This window comes from Ornithodoros turicata, chromosome 1 (assembly GCF_037126465.1).
Source record: "Ornithodoros turicata isolate Travis chromosome 1, ASM3712646v1, whole genome shotgun sequence".
Classification (NCBI taxonomy): domain Eukaryota; kingdom Metazoa; phylum Arthropoda; class Arachnida; order Ixodida; family Argasidae; genus Ornithodoros; species Ornithodoros turicata.
This window is the reverse complement of record NC_088201.1, coordinates 63,249,239-63,268,199: the sequence shown is the minus strand read 5'-3', so window position 1 is coordinate 63,268,199 and position 18,961 is coordinate 63,249,239. Positions and strand designations below refer to the sequence as shown.

General features: G+C 46.9%; 1 protein-coding gene across 1 annotated transcript; it reads right to left on the bottom strand.

Annotated features, from left to right (window-relative positions):
- Positions 1 to 489: 489 nt before the first annotated feature.
- LOC135399659 (carboxypeptidase B-like) lies at positions 490 to 16,988 on the bottom strand. The gene is made up of 11 exons (XM_064631398.1): positions 16,908 to 16,988; positions 13,694 to 13,775; positions 12,071 to 12,207; positions 11,853 to 11,943; positions 7,747 to 7,848; positions 5,376 to 5,474; positions 5,089 to 5,199; positions 3,404 to 3,494; positions 2,483 to 2,685; positions 2,309 to 2,393; positions 490 to 762 (listed from the first exon to the last, which is right to left on the bottom strand). Exons 1-11 carry the CDS (start codon positions 16,943 to 16,945, stop codon positions 575 to 577), a joined length of 1,227 nt encoding a protein of 408 aa, XP_064487468.1. The 5' UTR covers positions 16,946 to 16,988; the 3' UTR covers positions 490 to 574.
- Positions 16,989 to 18,961: the final 1,973 nt, after the last annotated feature.

The following is an 18,961-nucleotide window of genomic DNA, read 5'->3' as shown; positions in this document are numbered from 1 at the left end:
CCGGAGAGCTGTTGTGCCCACTTTCGGTCGGCTGTCCAAACTGTGCCTCGGACTATGTTTCTCGGCTTCGTCAAGTCATGTGTCCGTTAAGCCCATGCCCCTCCCGCCTATCACGCTCCGCCAGCAGCTACCAACACCCTGATCTGACCACCTGTTCGCAAGTCTTCATCCGCACGACACGCGACACCGTACGAAAACCACTCCAGTCTGCTATGGCAGCCACTGCAGCGATTGTTTGTTGTTTTCCTTACCCGTTAGCCACAGACCCAGTCCAGGGGACTTCTGTTACAGCGCATAATTTATCTCCGTCGAGCCTTTAATGGTCACGGGTAACAAACAACGATAACGACGATAGTTTCTGGGACTACATATACATCGACCTGTGCAGTTGTCGGTGAACTCATAGAGAGTCAGAGCTGCGGCACCGTCACTATTTCCTATGTGGCCCTACCTCATTTTTTCATGATAAACTGAATAAATAAAACCGTATCCTGGCTCAGTTCCGTTTATGTAAATAAATAAATTAAACCGCGCATGTCATCACATGTATGTAAAGAGCTGAATGTCCGGTGGTTTAGACTTTGTTGACCAGTTCGAGGAGCATGGCCTTGATGCCAGCCCACGTTTCCTCTCCCGTTGGAATAATTTGTTCCCTCGGTAGCATGAAGCCATATCTTCCTTTGTCACGTAGTTCGACGGTGTACGAAAATGGGATGTGTGCCTCGCCGTGTGCCCAGTCGTCAGAACCGCCGGATGCCACATCTGCAAAGGAAGAAGAAAAAATACACTTTTCTTGCTTGCTTTTTTACTGGCTCGTTGAACTGTCAATATTGTAAACCTTTGCAGAATACACTTGGATGATCACAATAGGCACAGCCTGACAGCGGTAGGAGACTGTATTCTCTTCTTCTTTACATATATCCAAACGCATTCAAACTCAACTCTCCTAATTTTTTTTTTTGACAATATCAACATATCTCCAAAACTCTGCAGGGCCCAGCCTCGTCAGAACCTACACCATCCAGGCGACTGTGAAGGATTGTGTCTCTGCGGCAACGCAACCAAAAGGGTCAAGACGCTTCATGGGTGTCCGCGTCGCCTACCAAATTTTCCGCGACAAACAAGACCTCCGGCGCTAGTCCTGAATCATTTAATTCTCAGGAGCGTGTGTGTGCGTGTGTGTGCAAGGATATACAGGGTGTCCCAGAAAACGTGCCACTGAATTATAATTGAAAAACTACGGCACCTAGAATCATGCTGCTTGTTCTTACTAGGTTTTTGCCACCTCTAGATATGAATCCCATGTAACCTAAATTTAATTATGTAATTTTTTGCGACCTGAACTCGGAAATTTGCCAACTAAAGGTCACTTTTTTTGCTCCACCAATATGAAGGGAGTGTGCCCAATTTACTCAAATTCATAATAATTGATATCGATATTCAGGAGCTATCCCATTGGAAAAAATAGCCGAACATCTTGCGTTTCGGAGCACCCGAGTATATCGCGCGACGACTTTTTGAGCGCAGTTGCGGTCAGTCCGACGACAGGAGGTCGCAAACTCAGCCCACAGACTGATAGTAGAAAACGTGACAGTTCCTGAAATTGGGAGAAGGAAGGCATGATCACAGGGGAAGCCACGACGTGATAAGTCATGTCTGTGTTATCTTTTTCTACGACGCCGGTGTGGGCTGTGTATCAAACCTCCTTTAGTCGGACTGACAACGACTGTGCTGAAAAATTGGTCGCGCACTATCCTCTGGGAGCTCCGTAGAGCATGATGTTCAGCTATTTTTTCCGATGTGATAGCTCCTCAATGTTCCTTCAATTATCATTATTGGAGTAAATTCGGCACGCTCTTCACATTGATGCGGGGGAAAAAAAAGTGACCTTTACTTGGCAAATTTCCAAGTTCAGTTCGCGTCTGTACGCCGCTCATATATAGCCACAGTTGCTTTGCGGCGCTAACACGGAATTTGAAAAATAAAAACGAATTTATAAATATAGTTCAGTACGCGAAAATTTACATAATTAAACTTACGTTGTACGGCATTCACATCCGGAGGTGGCAAAAACCTAATAAGAACAAACGCCGTTGACCTCATGATTCTAGGTGGCGTAGTTCTTCAATTATAATGTTACACGTTTTGTGGGACACCCTGCATGCTTATTGTTATAGAGATTAAAGATTCGCCACACTAAGATCGGCTTGCTCGTTTGTGTGTCTAAATTGTGAACTCTGCCAAGAAATTGCGCACACAAATATAACTCAATAAAGCGCTAGCGAACAGAAACTGTCATTCGTCTTACACAGTAGGTTCGTTGACGTTCCCACGGTATATTGCGTCCCATGCACTTGCTTCAGGGCTTCCGTTGCGATTCTTGCTACTCGCTCCTGCAATGAAGGAATGTCCCAGTTCAGCACTCCCACCGGCTTTCTGTGCGGGAAATCTTTCTGGGGAACCTACGAAAACTACGCCTTACAAGTTCTCTGTAGGTCTTTGGCAAAGTGGGCGTAAATCCCCACGGCGTAAGCCATAGTTGGGAATAGGAGTGGAACGTAACGTAGGCCAGCATCTCTTTCCTTCTGGCGTAGATGAAGTTGGAGATTGCCTTTGTCTCTGGCTCTGAGAACGCTTTACTACCAGCGTAGATCTCCGAACATGGGCGATTGCTTGAGCCGCCAGCTGCCGAAGAAGGATATGTCGCTGTCATCTCGCGGGCAAACAAATAAGAATACAAAGAAGAAACACAAGTGCAGCAGCTGGTTCTTGCCAATGCAGTCTAGACCAATTAGTGGCCCGTTTCTATGGCCACAGCTACTGAAAAGTATGGCTGAAAGGATACCCTGGGATCATGGGAAGTACGGAGTTCAACAAATCCTGTTTGCTCTAGATGGCGTTGGCATTGCCCGCCTTGATGTTTCCGGGTAATCGCAGCTCACCCATCCATATTCCCGCGCTTCTAGGCAGTTTCATGAGCAAGGGGATTTGTGCTACAAACAAGTACGGAAGACGCCCAGTGTCGTACGTTTCGCCACGCGTGCCCCCAATCGTTTCTCCACGAGTTCTCTCCAATGGATATATGGTGTATCGTATTAAGTTGCGCAGAAGGTATGTGTTGTTTTTAAATTCCGTGTTAGCTCCGCGAAGCAACTGTGTCTATGAGCGGCGTACAGACGTGGACAGATGGAGAGAGGACAGCGGGAAGGAGTGGGGGACAGAGGGGTTAGTATGCGTCCTGGGCCGACTTCAGGGGGAACCGTGCCAACATTGGTTTGGAAAGTCTTCGGAAAACCCAGGAAAAACCTCAGACAGCACAGCCGGTGACAGCCCGTGTCACCTCCCAGTCTCGAAGTGGAAAGCGGCCACCCTAACCACTACCAGAAGGCATGTGCATACTCACTGTACCACTGATAGCCAAAATTTCGATTTGGGTCTGCACCACGGCAAAAGTAACTGGACGTTGTAGACCGGGTCTTCCTCCACAAGCGGTTCTGAATGAGAAAAAAGACGAATATGCAGGGACCATAGACAGGATTTTATAAAGCAGGGAAATTCCCCCTTTTTTTCGGTAATAATAAATAGCGATTCTAGTTCAAGTGAGGCGCCTCATGGCCGCACTAGCGCCCTCCTGGGGCGTTACCCTAATTATTTTATTTTTTCAAATGAACTGCTTAATTGTGAAGGATAAAAGTTCGGCGCAATGACAACATCTGTTCCTTCCGGTGCGCTGACGTCGTTGCCGTTTTTCAGAAAGCGCGCCGCGCAAAAAAAGGCGAGGGAAATCGTTCCCCCAAAAAGGGCAGATTTGGGGGTCGTGTTTGTCTCTCCACCAGAAAGCGCGGTTCTGGCATACGTAAAACGCATAGAAATCGTCTGTACCGTATTTTCACGCGTATTAGCCGCACCGCAGATAAGCCGCAGGACTCGTTTTTAGATACATTTTGAAAATGTTTTTGTAGATAAGCCGCACTCGCAGATAAGCCGCGGGTAATACGACGCGACTGCTTTGTGCGCTAAACCAGTGATGCACATACAAAATCAACAGAGACGCTCAACGCTCGTCAGCGCCGTACTCCCTGCCAGCTGCCCTGTTCCCGTACTTGTCCGCGAAGTCGACGACTGTTAGTTTGAAGCCGCTGTCGTGGCTATGCCTCAGCGTTGGAGCCATGCCTCACCTCTAACTGCCGTGCCCGTGTCCACGAATGCTGCTGCTCTCGTCAAATGAGAACTGGCGCTTAGCTGACCAGGTTTTATCCCGATGACAGGTGTATTGAACCCTTCCTGTGGGTCTGCCGACAAAGGAGACTGTGGGGACGGCCATAAACCCTGTCCACATTCCGGTGTCGGCATGATGTATATAAGGAGGTCAGTTCTAGTGTTCTACTAAGATCGGATTGTGCCCTTGTTGCGTGTTTTTGGTGGATTGACGGGTTAGTCCACTCGAATGTGGAGTGGATCCGCCCCTGTTCGGTATTGTTCGTGCACTGGCAGGGCGGTCCTGTTCCGAAAAACATGAGGCACTGTCGGCTCTTTCGTTTAACCCGCGGTATGGGGAAAGTACCAGGGAAAAATAGTCACCAGATAAGCCGCACCCACGGATAAGCCGCAGAGCGTCCGCAAAAAAAATAAATCGCGCATAAGCCGCGGCTAATACGCGTGAAAATACGGTAATTACCTCTAAAACCCATAATGTTCGCCAGCGCATTTTCGCAGATTTTGCCAATTTTAAGGGCACGCGAAAATTTCGATCGGGATTTGACACTTCAGAAACTGTGCTGCAATCGCCAACTTTTATTTTTACAGCTGGTTGCTCAGGTTACCAACAAGCGTTCAAATTACTTTACAGCACAGAGATGCGCAATGCCGATTTTATCAAGCGTGGTATACGGGTAATCTCAGACTTATCGCGAAACGAACCAATAAGAGTCATAAATTCGCGCATCCATGCAGAATCCAAAAGAGCTCTGCGCCGTACTCGCGAAACATTGGGGCATCGAAATTGAAGGGTTCTACAGTATATGGTACGGTCACGAAAGTGGTTTCTAACAACATGGTTCCACGTTCTGGCTCTCTGTATAAACTTACATATTTGTGTGTGTGCTCGTAGCCGTCCGGATTGGCGACTGGCAGGCCGTAGATGTCGAACGTGTCTAGTATCTTAGTAGTGTCATTATCGTTGCCGTAGCCTCCGACCAGCTGTCAACAGAACACTGATGGTTAGGACGTGAATTGTATTGCAAATGCATATTTTCCATCAGCATGCAACGCTGCATGTTCATTAATCCGCTTCATGTATATCCAGCATAAATGTTGCCTGTTCATTTCTTTGTTAACTTATACCTGTCAAAAAGGATACGGGTACGACAGCTTACCTCCTCGAGGATATACGTGACAGTGGCAGGTGAAATCCATTCTCTAGCGTGCATACCGCCATCTAACCACACGGACATTTTAGCTGAGCCAGTAGAAAGCTGCAAAAGTGTAACGCTATTAGAGCTTCAGCCACGCGATTCGTAAGGAAGTCTAAAGGTAGACTGAACAAAAAAATTTAAAACGCAAGATAAAAATTCACTCATTCAAATAGAGCGAGGTCACCAGCATTGTTTTAATCCGGACGTATAATGACTCTAGTGCATTATAACGCTACGTGCTGACTCGGTACCCTTCTGTGCGTTCTGCTGCGAGATCATGCTTGTGGCTAATTTTGAAATGCTTAAATGGACGGTCGGGTACAGCCGGGGCGATTCAGAGACTTAGCCAAGGCCATATGCACGAGTGCTGCACACATACAACCGCCAAAGTTTCATTCAGAATAACGAAGTCGTTTCAGAGCAAAGCAGCAGTTTTTCAGTTGCCGCCGTTTCCATGGCACTTGTAACTTACAGAAGGATCTTGAGTTGAATCATTTCCATAATCTCCCCTTTGCTCTCGAAATCGACAGACGTATATCTCCGCGAGCCGATAATGTAGTCCGTGCATTGAATGTGGGGTTTCCGAGAATATGGCGCATAATCGGATACGTGGAGGCTAAGTCACGTGTTTTCTTTCCGCGAGTATCTAATGCGATTTTTATGAACACGCACTGCTTCTCCATGTACATCGTCAGCGACACTTTCGGAACATGATCAGTGTGCAACGGGGAGTGTAATGGACGCGCGCGTGATATATTTTTGGTCGGAGCTGTAACGCGACCACACGCCGACGATGGACGACTTCAGGTTTGTTGGTGGTGTTGGCCTGCGACTTTTAACTTGTCTGTGAGTATTGACATAGTTGTTCTAAACCAGCAAGTAGGCCACTTCATAGGATGTGCGTCTTTCGCCGGAGAACTGAAAGAAAAGGTACGAGAGTTCCCGCCGGTCCCCAGTCACTTCTGAAAGTCGTCTGCTTACACCGGTGCACTAGCGCTCGCAAGAGCAGACGATTTCTGCATCCAATGACGGACTTTACCGCAGGGCGACGCAGCTGTTCTAATTGTTGCACACACAGATCGCGGTATGCTGCGCAATCTTTATCATTTTAAGGCGGACTTAATTCTATGGGGAATTTTTGTTCACAGGGTTCTCGTAAACCTCGCTAAATTTCGGGAATGACATATTTTTGAAGGCCTGACGCGATCCGCTGTTTTTTTTTTTTATTTTGCGAATTAAAGTTTGTAAAATTTTCAATACATGAGAGTCTATGGGAGATGCAGCAAAATCGCTTCTCTCGACACGCCCGCCCGCGATATTTGGGCCAAAATGATGTCATTCCCTATAGTAACAGTTGGGGAATTGATTGCAATGAACAAATTTGACAAGCTTACTGCAGTTTTCCGGATCCCTGCGAATGAAAATAATGGCTTTGTCGTTTGGTAGCATGTTCTGCATGCCGGCGCCGATTACGTCACTTCCTTAAAGCGCGGCAGCAAAGCAACGTGAAGAAAACAATTTTGCGACAGTGCAGCCAACTCTCTTAGCGAACGTTAACTAGACCGCATGAGTCCGCCTTAATTCGTTTATTTAATAACCGTGACGTGCTTTGTCGAGTAAATTCGCAGTATTCCATTTTCAACAAATGCCAATCCAGTGATACACTTCATGGGAGGGGCGGGGGGTACGAGAAGTGATCGAAAGAAAATATGTCAAGAGGAATAGAAATTAGGATTACAAGCCATGGGACACACTTGTTCGCGACGACTGGAGTGCGCCATCCTTTTGCGCAAGATAGCTTTCCAATCTCGGAAAAGCCTCTTCCCTCGCCTGCCAGTCTCTGACGTAATCTTGTCCGCCCAATAGTGATGCGCGCGCCTTCTTTTTTCCTTCTTTCCTTTTGCTGTTGTATTTGGCGCCGCCGCGACCCTCGTCTGACACAGAGCAGTCGACAGGTCGCCTTGCTCCCGCGTTTTAGTAGATGCTTCTCGGCAGCCAGTAAAAGCGCCCGGATGAGCTGACGTCACAACACAACAAAAGGAGCTGGGAGAGCTTGCCGCCGCTGCGCGCATTCTTGTAAACGAATTTTCTAAGGAAATGCGTGCTTTCCAAATGAAATATTTTGAGTGTCAGTTCCTGAAGGTAGTATTTGCACATTACGCGGTAATAAAAAAAGAAGAAAAAAAGAGAGAGAGAGAGAGAGAGAGACAGATGTGTTCGAGGTGCCCTCCACGCTCCTTTAAGGCGGCCTATACTGCAATGAAGCCTGAAGTTGCAACCACTTCGGTATTCCCCTTATTCAGCTTTAACTCTAATAATAACGTGGTTTCACCTTCAGTACTCGAAGTTCCTTGCCTTCAAATGACTTGCCAATGTTGACAACAGTAGCCAGTTCCTTCCTTCTTATAGTAAGTCCCTCTAGATAGTTGTGAATCTGCAAGGCAAGTCAAATGCAGATATGACACATTTTATGAAAAAAATACATACAGGAACACATGCAACTGGGCAAGTTTTTTCTTGGTGAACGCCAAAGCAACGCCTTTTTTTGGTGTTTGCGCTTTTGTCCAGGGTGTTTGTTTTTATTGCATACGGGATTTGTTATGACAAGAACACGCATACCGTTTTTGCAAGTGGACCAATGTGCAAAAACGGGGTAGTTTATATATCAAAAGGAGGAAAACCGAGACAAAGGAGCACAGCACAACACGTTCTTTTGAGGTTCCTCTGTGCTGTTTGTCTCAGGTTTCCTCGTTTTGCAATGTAACAGCTCCCCTGCAACCGAACACTTTTGCCGTAGTTGGTATAGCGTGATGTGTACTTGAAGCACAGCCAGAGGACGAAGACACAAACCACACCTGTGACAAGTCGCTTTTCTGTATAAATAGAAATGTCTGTGCTTAATAAACGATCAGTTGAGAGTGCAGCGGCGTCGGGTGCGTCTTTGTTCTCGGGCTGCTTCAAGTACACTTTGCACTCGGCACACTTTGCATTCCGTGCAGGAGAGTATGTGATTACCAGATGATTAACACTACCTAAACGTATTAAAATTTTACATCGATAGCTGTAGCAGGGAGGTTTTGCGGCGTTGACGGTGATTATGGCGAGCGTAGCAGAAACAAGATGACGTCACTGGCGCCAGCGTTACAACATCACGTGATACAGTGGATGCCACCAATGATATATCACACCACCTGCAGAACCGCCATTGGCCTGCGCGGTAGTCAAGCGCATCGCAGAGAGACCAGACTCCTCACGCCAGCCGAAGAGCGAGAGTGACAAAGCGCAACGCGCCGCTGCTGCTCGTGAGCGTCGTCATACACAAACTGAGGCACAACGAGAAGCCGCACGTGCCACGGATAGGACTTAGGAGAACGCGAGAAGTCTCAGAGGTGAATGCAACGCAAAGCGGAGGTCAAAGAGACGCAAGTGAGAAGAAGACCCGGAGGTGTAGCAACGCGTAGCGGATGCAATGAAGCAAAGACGAGGAGACACCGCACTGGAGACCATGCACGCGATATCGAGGAAAGGAGACGTACACGGTTCGGGATGTGCACGTCAAACGAGTGCGTATCCGGCAGAGTTTGCGGACAAGTTTGTCAATAACGAATTCGGATGCGCGTGCGACGTGTGCGATAGACTGCGGCTTCGAACCGACGTGGCACCAGCCAGCACGCAATATCACGAACTGTTGGGCAATGAGTTTTCTGGCGAACAAGCGGTGTGTGCCGTGCTACCGCTCTCACATCTTCGCACATTACGAACGGAAATGCGCGGCTTTTTAATTAGATTTTATCGGGCACATCTTAGATAGCGGAATTGCAGGGAGCCATTGTTGTCCTGAGACGCGCACGTACTTTGAGATACCCATTGTAAAGGTTAAACCTGTAACTACGTAAACATTTTTATTTTCCTCTCCATCGTCGCCAGACTGAACGACCAGCTGAATATCTCTTTGTGCTCGCAGCGTGCAGCTGCTCTTCTTGGAACTCTGCCACTCGTGACCCATTTGGTCAGCTCGCTTTTGAGCCGAAAGCACTGTGGACACTACGACATGTCCAAGATGGCGGACGGGATTAACAGATTTAGTCCAAGTGGGGGCGGAGGATTTCACGTGTCCAACCTAGTTAATGTTACCAATTAGACGGTTGGTTTCGCTTTCTTTTGAATGTTTTGATTGGCGCTACCATGTTGGTGGGCAGCGGCCAATTTTGGTCTTTATAAGCGAACACCCCCTACAACATGAGAGAACTGATGTTCTGAGGCTGGAACGACATAGAAGGGACAAACACATACAAAGCCTCAATTTTCTTTCATCTTTCTTTGACACCCCCTAATTTGCGACAGCTCGAGCGGGGACTCTCACCACCGGAAGGTCTGGGACCTTGTCACCTTCACGTCCCCCGAGTTCTTAATCAGTAAGCCTTTGCCTTGATTTGTATATGCCTTGTATATATTTGTATTAAATATTGTTGCTGTTGAGTTATCCCTCTCGTCGGACGTCTCCTGCAAGCAGCTACCGTACTCGCAACACATCACCGAACCTCTCTACGGAAAGTAGAAACTATACTCCCATCACCAGATCTCTCGCCCTTAATTCAACCGAAACCCAGCGCGAAAGAACACCCAGAGAACGCCGGTAGCATAGCCATCAGTTGAGGGAAGGTGGCAAAGCCTCCCGTAGTGCATTGTTCTTCCGGCACACGGTTCTCGCTTGCCGTTTGGTTTTGGCTGAATTCCGTGGAAACATGGATATGTCGAATTACGTGCCCGTTTCAGCGTTTTTAAAAAGCATTTTTAAAAACTGCGGAAATTGAGCTGGCTTTAGACAATGACTGTCTCCAATACGCTACGCAAGTAGGTGCGCAGCCCCGCAGTTTCTCTCTCTTCCCGTGCGTCTGGGGAACGACCTCATTGAACCTTCCAAATAAAGGGATAACTATAGAGTCACTAAAAAAGGGTACAGAGTGTCGCATTCCTTTTCCGCGCCGGAGCCGCCGTTCGGTGTCCTTGGTTGGGCCGACCGTGTCACGTGGTTCGTCCTTCCACGAACGCGCCGTCCATGTCGAGCCCCCTCCATCCAAAACCGGTTTCCTCGGTTGCGCGCTGGCTCGACTACGCGCTGTTCTCCGGCGGAGAAGGGGGAGGTTGGTGTCCCATTGATAAGCTACGCAGCCGCGTCGGACCCAAGATGGCGGTCTCGCTCGCCGCTGTGGCTCAGTGTCACTACCTCGCTACTCTGCTCCCTATTTAGTGACTCTAGGGATAACGGCCCAACGCGAGACGCACGTGGCCTTCCCTGTGAAATCCCTTCCCTCTGTGGACTTCCCTTCCCTGTGTGGCCTTCCCTCGTGAAGCGAGGCCTACGAGCGAGCACCCTCTTATTGCTGCCATGTGAGTGGACAGACGCTTCGTCACGTGGTTTGTCTACACTTTACCTCCCGGTGCCGGCTGTGCTGCCTGGGGGTTTTCCTGGGTTTTCCTCAGACGCTTTCAGACATATGTCGGCACAATTCCCGTAGAAGTCGGCCCAGGACGCGCATTCCCCCAGGGCGTCAGTCGTGACGTTGCCCACCTCTGTGAGGCAGGCAACGGCGAGCCCTTTCACCAGCACCTACACTTTACCTCCTCTCATGCGCAGAGCTGTTATAGCGTATTTCGCAATCTAACATGTTGCCAGATAACCACAAAAAAATTTTATTAATGAATTTTGGATAATTAAATATTCGTCGTGCCAGAAACGTCACTGGGCAGTATGACCTGCCTGCAAAAACGGCATTCTGTGCTGTTTGTCGTAGCTTTTCATAAAAAAAAACTTCGTTAAAAGAAAAATGTCTGCATACACCTGGGCATTGTGAAAAACGTGTTTAAATGCCAAAAGGGCAAGTGTGCAGGTCAGCTGGTACATAGTGAAAAAAAAAAAAAAAAACGGAACCCGAGAAAGGGACAGAGGAGGGACGACACGACGTCGTGTCGTCCCTCCTCTGTCCCTTACTCGGGTTCCGTTTTTTTTTTTTATAAGGCCATCGCTGGCGGTAATTTTTTGATCGTGTGGTACCCGTCACGTGGCCCTATAAGGCTATGGACGGACCTACACGGTGGTTGACCTAATATCAATAGGGTTAAGCTTTATTTTTTTTTTTTTTATTCCGGGTTAGCGCCGCAAAGCAACTGTCGCTATGAGCGGCGTGCAGACGTGGACAGAAGACAGCAGGAAGGAGTGGGGGACAGGGGGTTAACATGTGTCCTGGGCCGACTTCAAGAGGAACTGTGCCGATGTTAGTGTGGAAAGTCTGCCGGAAAACTTGGGGAAAACCTAAGGCACCACAGTCGGTGATAGGATTCGGACCCACCACATCCCAGTCTTCAGCACGAATGCTTTCACAAGCTCGGCCATTCATGTCCCGCAATTCGGCTGGAAGTTTCAGAGTAATGACGTACCGTACTTAGTCGCTGATAGTCGTTGAAGAAGCTTCGCGAGTACCTTAGATCGGGGGTGTCGTTGAATCCTGTTGTAGAGTTGTGGATCTCGCTGGAAACGAAGCCGCCAAAAAATAGGTCATGTAACGCACAAGAGCATCAGCTTGCACAATAACATGGAAACATAGAAAGTAAGGAAAACAATATTTAGGAAAGCAAACTCGAGTTTACTGTCGTACGCTTGTACGTCCTCGATGAGCACTTCGCTAGAGATGTTTCTCTCCTGTAGTTCTTGGACAAAATGCCTCTTCTCCTCAGGGGCGACACTGACGTCTACGAAGCGGTCCACGTAAGAGGGCTCGATCCAGAAGTCGTACTGCAACCACCAACAACACCGTACGTATCAGTATCCCGTGCCTCTAAAAGAACGTTGCAAGAATGTCCACAAGGAGGTCCTCTCTTCACGTAGTTTTTCACTGTGATAGAAGCACGTACGTTGTTCTGGAAATTAACCACAATCGGGACAATATGGCGGACTTTTCTACCAGACACAGATTGAGGGAAGGCACTCTTTGAGTATAGTTATGATATTGCGATTTCCACCGCAATGAGGTACGTGACAGTGTACAGACGTTCGGTGTATATGCTAGCAGGCGCGTCACACAGAGTTTCAATTTACCTTGTGTAGTGTATACCGGGTGTTTCTCGAATGTTCTCAGGCTGAATAATTCGTAAACAGGTGGTGTTCTTTTCAGTGATCAACCCTGAGACTTCGGCCAAGAACTGACCAGTGAGCGGCTAGTTTGCATATACGCTCATTAATTAAATAAGCCTCCTAACTTTTAAATTTTACCTCAGACGCTTTCTGAACCTCTGTTTTACCGGTCGTGACCTTCAGCGAGAAATACAACAAACAACAACAAAAATAAACAAATAAACGCGTCGAACTTTGTGATTGTGCGAGTAATTAATTGGTTTTCAATTTACGTATTTCTTGTGCGGAGCAGCGTACCAATTCGCTCTTTCGTTCAGCTATCCGGCTGCCACTTACGCGTTCATCCGCCTGGTTCACACACGGGAATGACGGAATATAATTAACAGGAACCCTCATGTGTGAACTAGGCGGACAAACACCTGATTGGCAGCCGGATAGCTGACCGAAAGAGCGCATTGATACGCTTCGAGATTGGGAGGTACCGGGGTTCGAATTCCGGTGCCGGCTGTGCTCTCTGGGGGTTGTCCTGGGTTTTCCTCAGACAGTTTCAGACATTTGTCGGCACAGTTCCCTTACAAGTCGGCCCAGGACGCACATTCCCCCAGGGCGTCAGTCGTGACGTTGCCCACCTCTGTGAGGCCGACAACGGCGAGCCCTTGCACCACCGCATTGATAAGCCACTCCGCGCAAGAAACATGGGCACCGAAACCAATTAATTACTCGAAAAACCACAATGTGTCGACGTTTTTCTTTGCCGGAATACTTTTCACTTGAGGTTCCGATCGGTAAAACAGGGGTTCCGAAAGCGTCCGAAGTGAAATTTAATAGTTAGAAATTTTATTTAATTGATGAGCATACGCAAATGAGCCGTTCACTGCTCAGTTCTTGGCCGATGTCTCAGGGATGCTCACTGAAAAGAAAGCTTTTCGATCGAGCCGCCCGTGTACTAATTATTCAGCCGGGGGACCTTCGTGAAACATGATGCTGTTCATGGCCGGACCCACCCCTGGGTACAACAACTCCACATTATCAGTACCGCTGCAGCATAGCGAGAACATAGGTGAACAGTTTCATTACGTCATTCAGGTACGGGCTCTTGCAATACGTCCTTCCTCCCGCCGAAGATGCACGTAACTGATGATCTTACCCCCGCCGTGTCGTTGTCCTCCAGGGAGTACAGGAACTCCAACTGCGTCGTGCTACGTGGGTAAAGTCGAAACACTGTGTGTCTGGAAGAAAGTTGTATGGCACTAGTAGAACGTTCCAAAGCTGCGTTGATGTAAGCAGGGCCGGCTCTATAGGCATGTGCGGCCGGTGCGGCCGCACCGGGCCCCGCGCCTTGAGAGGCCCCCTTGCCGCGGGCGAACATCACTCATTAAAGGGGAAAAAATAGCGCTCCCCAAGCGTGAGGCCATCGCGCCATACCACAGACCGGCCCTGCAATGATCTCGATCGAAAAAGAAGTACCAGAATCTCTTGGTTATCAGGTATTATTTCGGAGATCGCCAGAACCAAAATTAGTTTTGTAAGTTTGTAACTACGTACCTAACGCTTGTTCTGTACTCACGTGAATATGTATAAAATACGACGTCAGGTAGAGTGCACAAAAGCGTAGTAAAACAACGCAGTAAAATTTTTTGTCGTACTGCTTTAGCATTTTTGTCGTATTTGGCGTTTTATGGTGCAAACGCCCCTTTGGCCATGATTCAGTGCCTCCATCAATTTTGTATCTGGCATCGATTCACAGCACTGGGACCTGCGTTGTTCCTTGAGACGGCCCTGGATGTAGGGTACGTTTAGGAGTCATGGGGATGGCTCACCAGTATATCTCCACATGGTATACGTCGCTCCAGAGGTGTACGCGTGGTATACTGTTTACGAAAGGGGATATTTCCTGTTACTTGTGTTGTTCAGACGATGCGAATTCAATGAAGACGTTTCCTGTATCTCGGATTTAGTGACAAAAATCAGGTACAAAAAAAAAAAAAAGAAGAAGAAAAGAAAAACGAGTCAAAGTCGACGCCAAGCGTCTTAAGGACTTGGATTAAATGATTCCGACGGTGATTAAATGTTTGCATTATGATTGTTAGTCACTACCACACCTTGGATGAACTATACGTCGAACAAGCTACTCACGAATGATTTCCAGGCAGTACACGTGCACGGGCAGAGCAGTTGGACATTGGAAACTTCATCTATTTTTTTTTTTTTTACTTTCGTGTGAGCGCCGCGAAGCAACTGTGGCTATGAGCGGCGTACAGACGTGGACAGATGGAGAGAGGACAGCAGGAAGGAGCGGGGGACAGAGGGGTAGGAAACTCCATCATAGTTACTGTGATTTCTTATCATGGGTTGTTGCACGTCACAACGTAAAACCAGGATGAAGGAATACTGTTACTGTTCATAACTTATGTCACGTACGCTACATCTTTTTTCTCTTTTTTTTTTTTTTTTGTGTGTGTGTGGGGGGGGGGGGGTACGCCACAGTCGGAGCACAGGGAACATGTAACGGGATTGCTTCTTGCCAGAAAAACTGCCCCACGAAATGAAAATGAAATGAAAAATGTCTCTCTGTTCCGTTTGTTGCATAAGCGGTTTCTGTATCTCGATTCGAGAACAGTTGAGTCTATGTGACGGCACTAATGCCGTTATTAATTCTGCTTTCATACTGCGAAGCACGTTTATTTATTTATCATGTTCTGTTGGTTGCTCCGTAACTGAAACAAACCCATTGAGACGAGTTTAATTGAAGCATCAGAAGAACCTTGCTCGACCCCTAACCTAATCCAACCTAACCGACATGCTTTTCGCTTTAGGGCCCTAGAGGGAATACTGAGACAATACAAGAGGCCAATGAGGGGCTTTTGTCGGGAAAACCGCTTTCCTTCCATCGGGTCTAAGTATACGGCGTCAATCAGTGGAATATGACGTGTTTCATCATTAACCGTCAAACCCAAGCTTAGGGACAATGACTTTTGTACACGATGATGTAAGGATGCCTGTGTGCCATTCGAGATTTTCAATATATTTTTATAACAAAAAATTGTTCGGGACAACGGTGATGGAAAAGTCCGAGCCAGGGGCGAACTATAGGATGGACGACACGAACGTGTCAGTGTCGTTCATCCATCTCGTTTGCCCAAGTTCAAGTGGTCCCCGTCATGAAGTTTATCCACCAGCTTGCCAGTGTCTACGCTGTATTATCAAGAGATGAGGAAGTTACTCGACAAAAGTAACGAGTTACTTTTAAGTTACATGCTATCTAATATACACTTTTTATTTCTTTACATTCCTATAATTAATTCGGATCTTGATCTCACAATGGACAGTGAAAGATGTTTTATAATAGTTTTCATATGACGAAAGAAGTGTCCCTTGAGGCTCTTCTTTAAAGATGTACTTCATTAGGGAGGCATTTGATGATTTTGATCAATCAGGTTCTTCAACGCACAAACAGGCATAGAAAGCTTAGGCTCCATGAGTTGTCCTCTACGCACATTTCGCGGAACTCCACAAATTTTTAACCTTGCTACACCGTGCCCTCTGTCATTATAAATACACTGTTAGACACTGTGATGGACGTCACGAGAATCTCCTAATGTAAGGCCAAAACAGAATTTGTAGCGTTCACCCCGCAACAATAAGGGAGCGGAGTCAGACGCGCCGCGCAACTGCTATCGTCTTATTAGAGAGTGAGGAGTCTACCGACGTTTGTAAACCAGAATCGAACAAAACGAACTTGGAACCTACCCAAAGCTACTTTGAAAAAGTTGGCTAAAACAAGAACGAAGTCCCTCAAGAAGTTACTGGAGTTCAGAAGCAACGGGTTAAGTTAAAAGTTGAAATAAAGTTAAAAATCGGGCGGGTTGGTTATCCATTCTAAAAACGACAAAAAAACCCAATGCAAGGGGACAACGAACCCAACGAAAGGGACAAAAAACGAGACAAACACAGCACTGATTTTTTGTCCCTTTCGTTGTCCCTTTGCACTGTTTTTTTTTTAATCGTTTTTAGAATGCAAGTTAAAAGTTTCCGAAAAAGTAGCTCAGTTCCAGTAACGAGCCACCCCCAACACTGATTTTATCTTTATGCTTCAAGTAAATGTTACGTTGTTCTTCGATGCGTAAAAAAAGAAAACAACCGAAGAACAAATGATTCTGAAAATGACTTTCTTGAGAACCTCACGAAGAGTAAAGCCTGAGCTTGGTCAGCAAACACAGCAGCGAGATGACACGAACTGCCCAAGCTCAGGCTCGTGCCTTCGTGGATCTCATATCCACCAGCTTGCCCGCGTCTATGCAGTCTTTGCATTTCACCTTTCGAACCACACACAGGACACACTTCCACTGCACAGCACTCACCCGTCGTAGTGGACTTTTCCGTCGGGGTCGAGACGCATCGCCCAGGAAGCGGCGACGAGCAGCGATATCCCGACCAGTAACTGTCGCAGCATCCTCCACCAACTGTGTACTGGGCCAAACGACCTGCGACCGCTATATACACCTCGAAACAGGTTCAGAGGAATGCACTACTGCCCTTGCCCCCTCTGTTTACATTGGGCTCATAAGTCGTATGTCACCCTGATCGCACGTGGGGGAACCCGTATCAATCTAACGATAAGTATATAGCGGCACACACAGTGAGTTATGTATCTTACCGTTGCACAACTTGTCTAAAAAGAGCAGTTGTGTTTGTTGATCGAGCATGTCACTAAGATGTTTATGCAAACATATTATAGCGTTGTTTATTTTTTCTTTTTCTTCTTGGTCCCCTATCATGCGTTCGCGATTTGTCAGCATGTCTCGGAGGCACTCATTCTATCGGATAACTCTCATAGTGCCTCTAAACATCTATTTCAGCGTCGCAGTTCAATATGCGTTTATATATATGTTTTTATATGTTTTAGTGGCCATTTCGGTGTTTACCGATGCATGCATATAAAAAAGAAAAGAAAGGAATGGTGCGATGTCTGGTTTTGCCCATATTAGGTGAGCAGCCAACAAATTACGTTGACAATAATATATCACACAGGTCGTTATTGTGAGATTTCAAGGACGGAAAAAGCGGGCGATTTGGTGCTAACAGAGCAAGAATCCCGGCGCCTTTTATCTTTAAACGCTGCTCGTCGAGACTGTGCAATTTCTTGTGAGTGGCAATTTCGGGTACAGATTGAATGACGCCTTGCAACCTAAATATTATAGCCACCACCAGTTGTTTAAAAGTTGCGTGCGAGAATCGCAGTTGCAGTCGCAGATAGTTCAAGCTATATACACCACTTGTGGCACGTACGTGTTGCTGGAAAACCGCAAACCATGGCCCCGACCTTGACGATCGTTACCGTTATATTTAAAGTTCGCGCGCTCCAAAACAGCTTTGGTAGGCTATAGCGCAAGCAGGGTGAATATACTGTAAGAGTGGTTAATTTCGCGCTCTTAATAGTTCGCGAATTCGTGTGGGAGCGTGTTTCTGGAATATTTCGCGGTACCTTAATGTTGCGAATTCGTGTGCGAGCGGACGGAAGCGGAAATCGCGGAATCGGGGGTTCATGACACTGCAGACATTAAGCAAAGAGAATTATCCGACCTCTACATGCCGGCAGGCGCCTTACCGTTAACTCCAATCCAGTAACAATGATAACAATGACATACGTGCTGGTTTTGTGAAAGCAGGTGTCTGCAATGCCAAGTGATACCCATATACTTATATATATATATATATATATATACACTCATGGAACGATGCGACAGCACCAGAGGACACGTGTTTCGCCGTGTTTGCGGCTCGTCAGCCCTGGGTAGCTGCGCATCGTTCGGGATTGGCAAAGCAGGGGTCACTCAGCGAGCGATATACACCTGGGAGGGTGACTGAGCTTTACTTATTTTTTAATGGCTTTTCCCCCTCTTTATATATATATATGGATGTATGGATAACTGGGTACAGATGGACGCGAAAAAGATATAGACTACAAGTAATGAAGAGACTTGGGAAGCCGTATAAGAATTAAAAACAGTAGCTGCTTTTATTACATTAATAAGGGGAAGGTACTAGAAATAGACTTACAGTTACAGTTAGGGGTCGACGTTTCGGCAGTCAGCGCTGCCTTCCGTCCTGTTCAAGGCAGCGCTGCCTGCCGAAACGTCGACCCCTAACTGTAACTGTAAATCTATTTCTAGTACCTTCCCCTCAATTATTAATGTAATAAAAGTAGCAACTGTTTTTAATCTTTATACGGCTTCCCAAGTCTCTTTATTGCTTGTAGTCTATATATATATATATATATATATATATAAACTACTGATGATGTGGCGTTTCAAATATAGAAATATTTGCGAAGAAGGAATTTTAGACAATAAAGGTCGTCAAGTATAAGGCGGTTTGTCTTTGTGGACCTCATATTATCATGAATTCCAGTGCC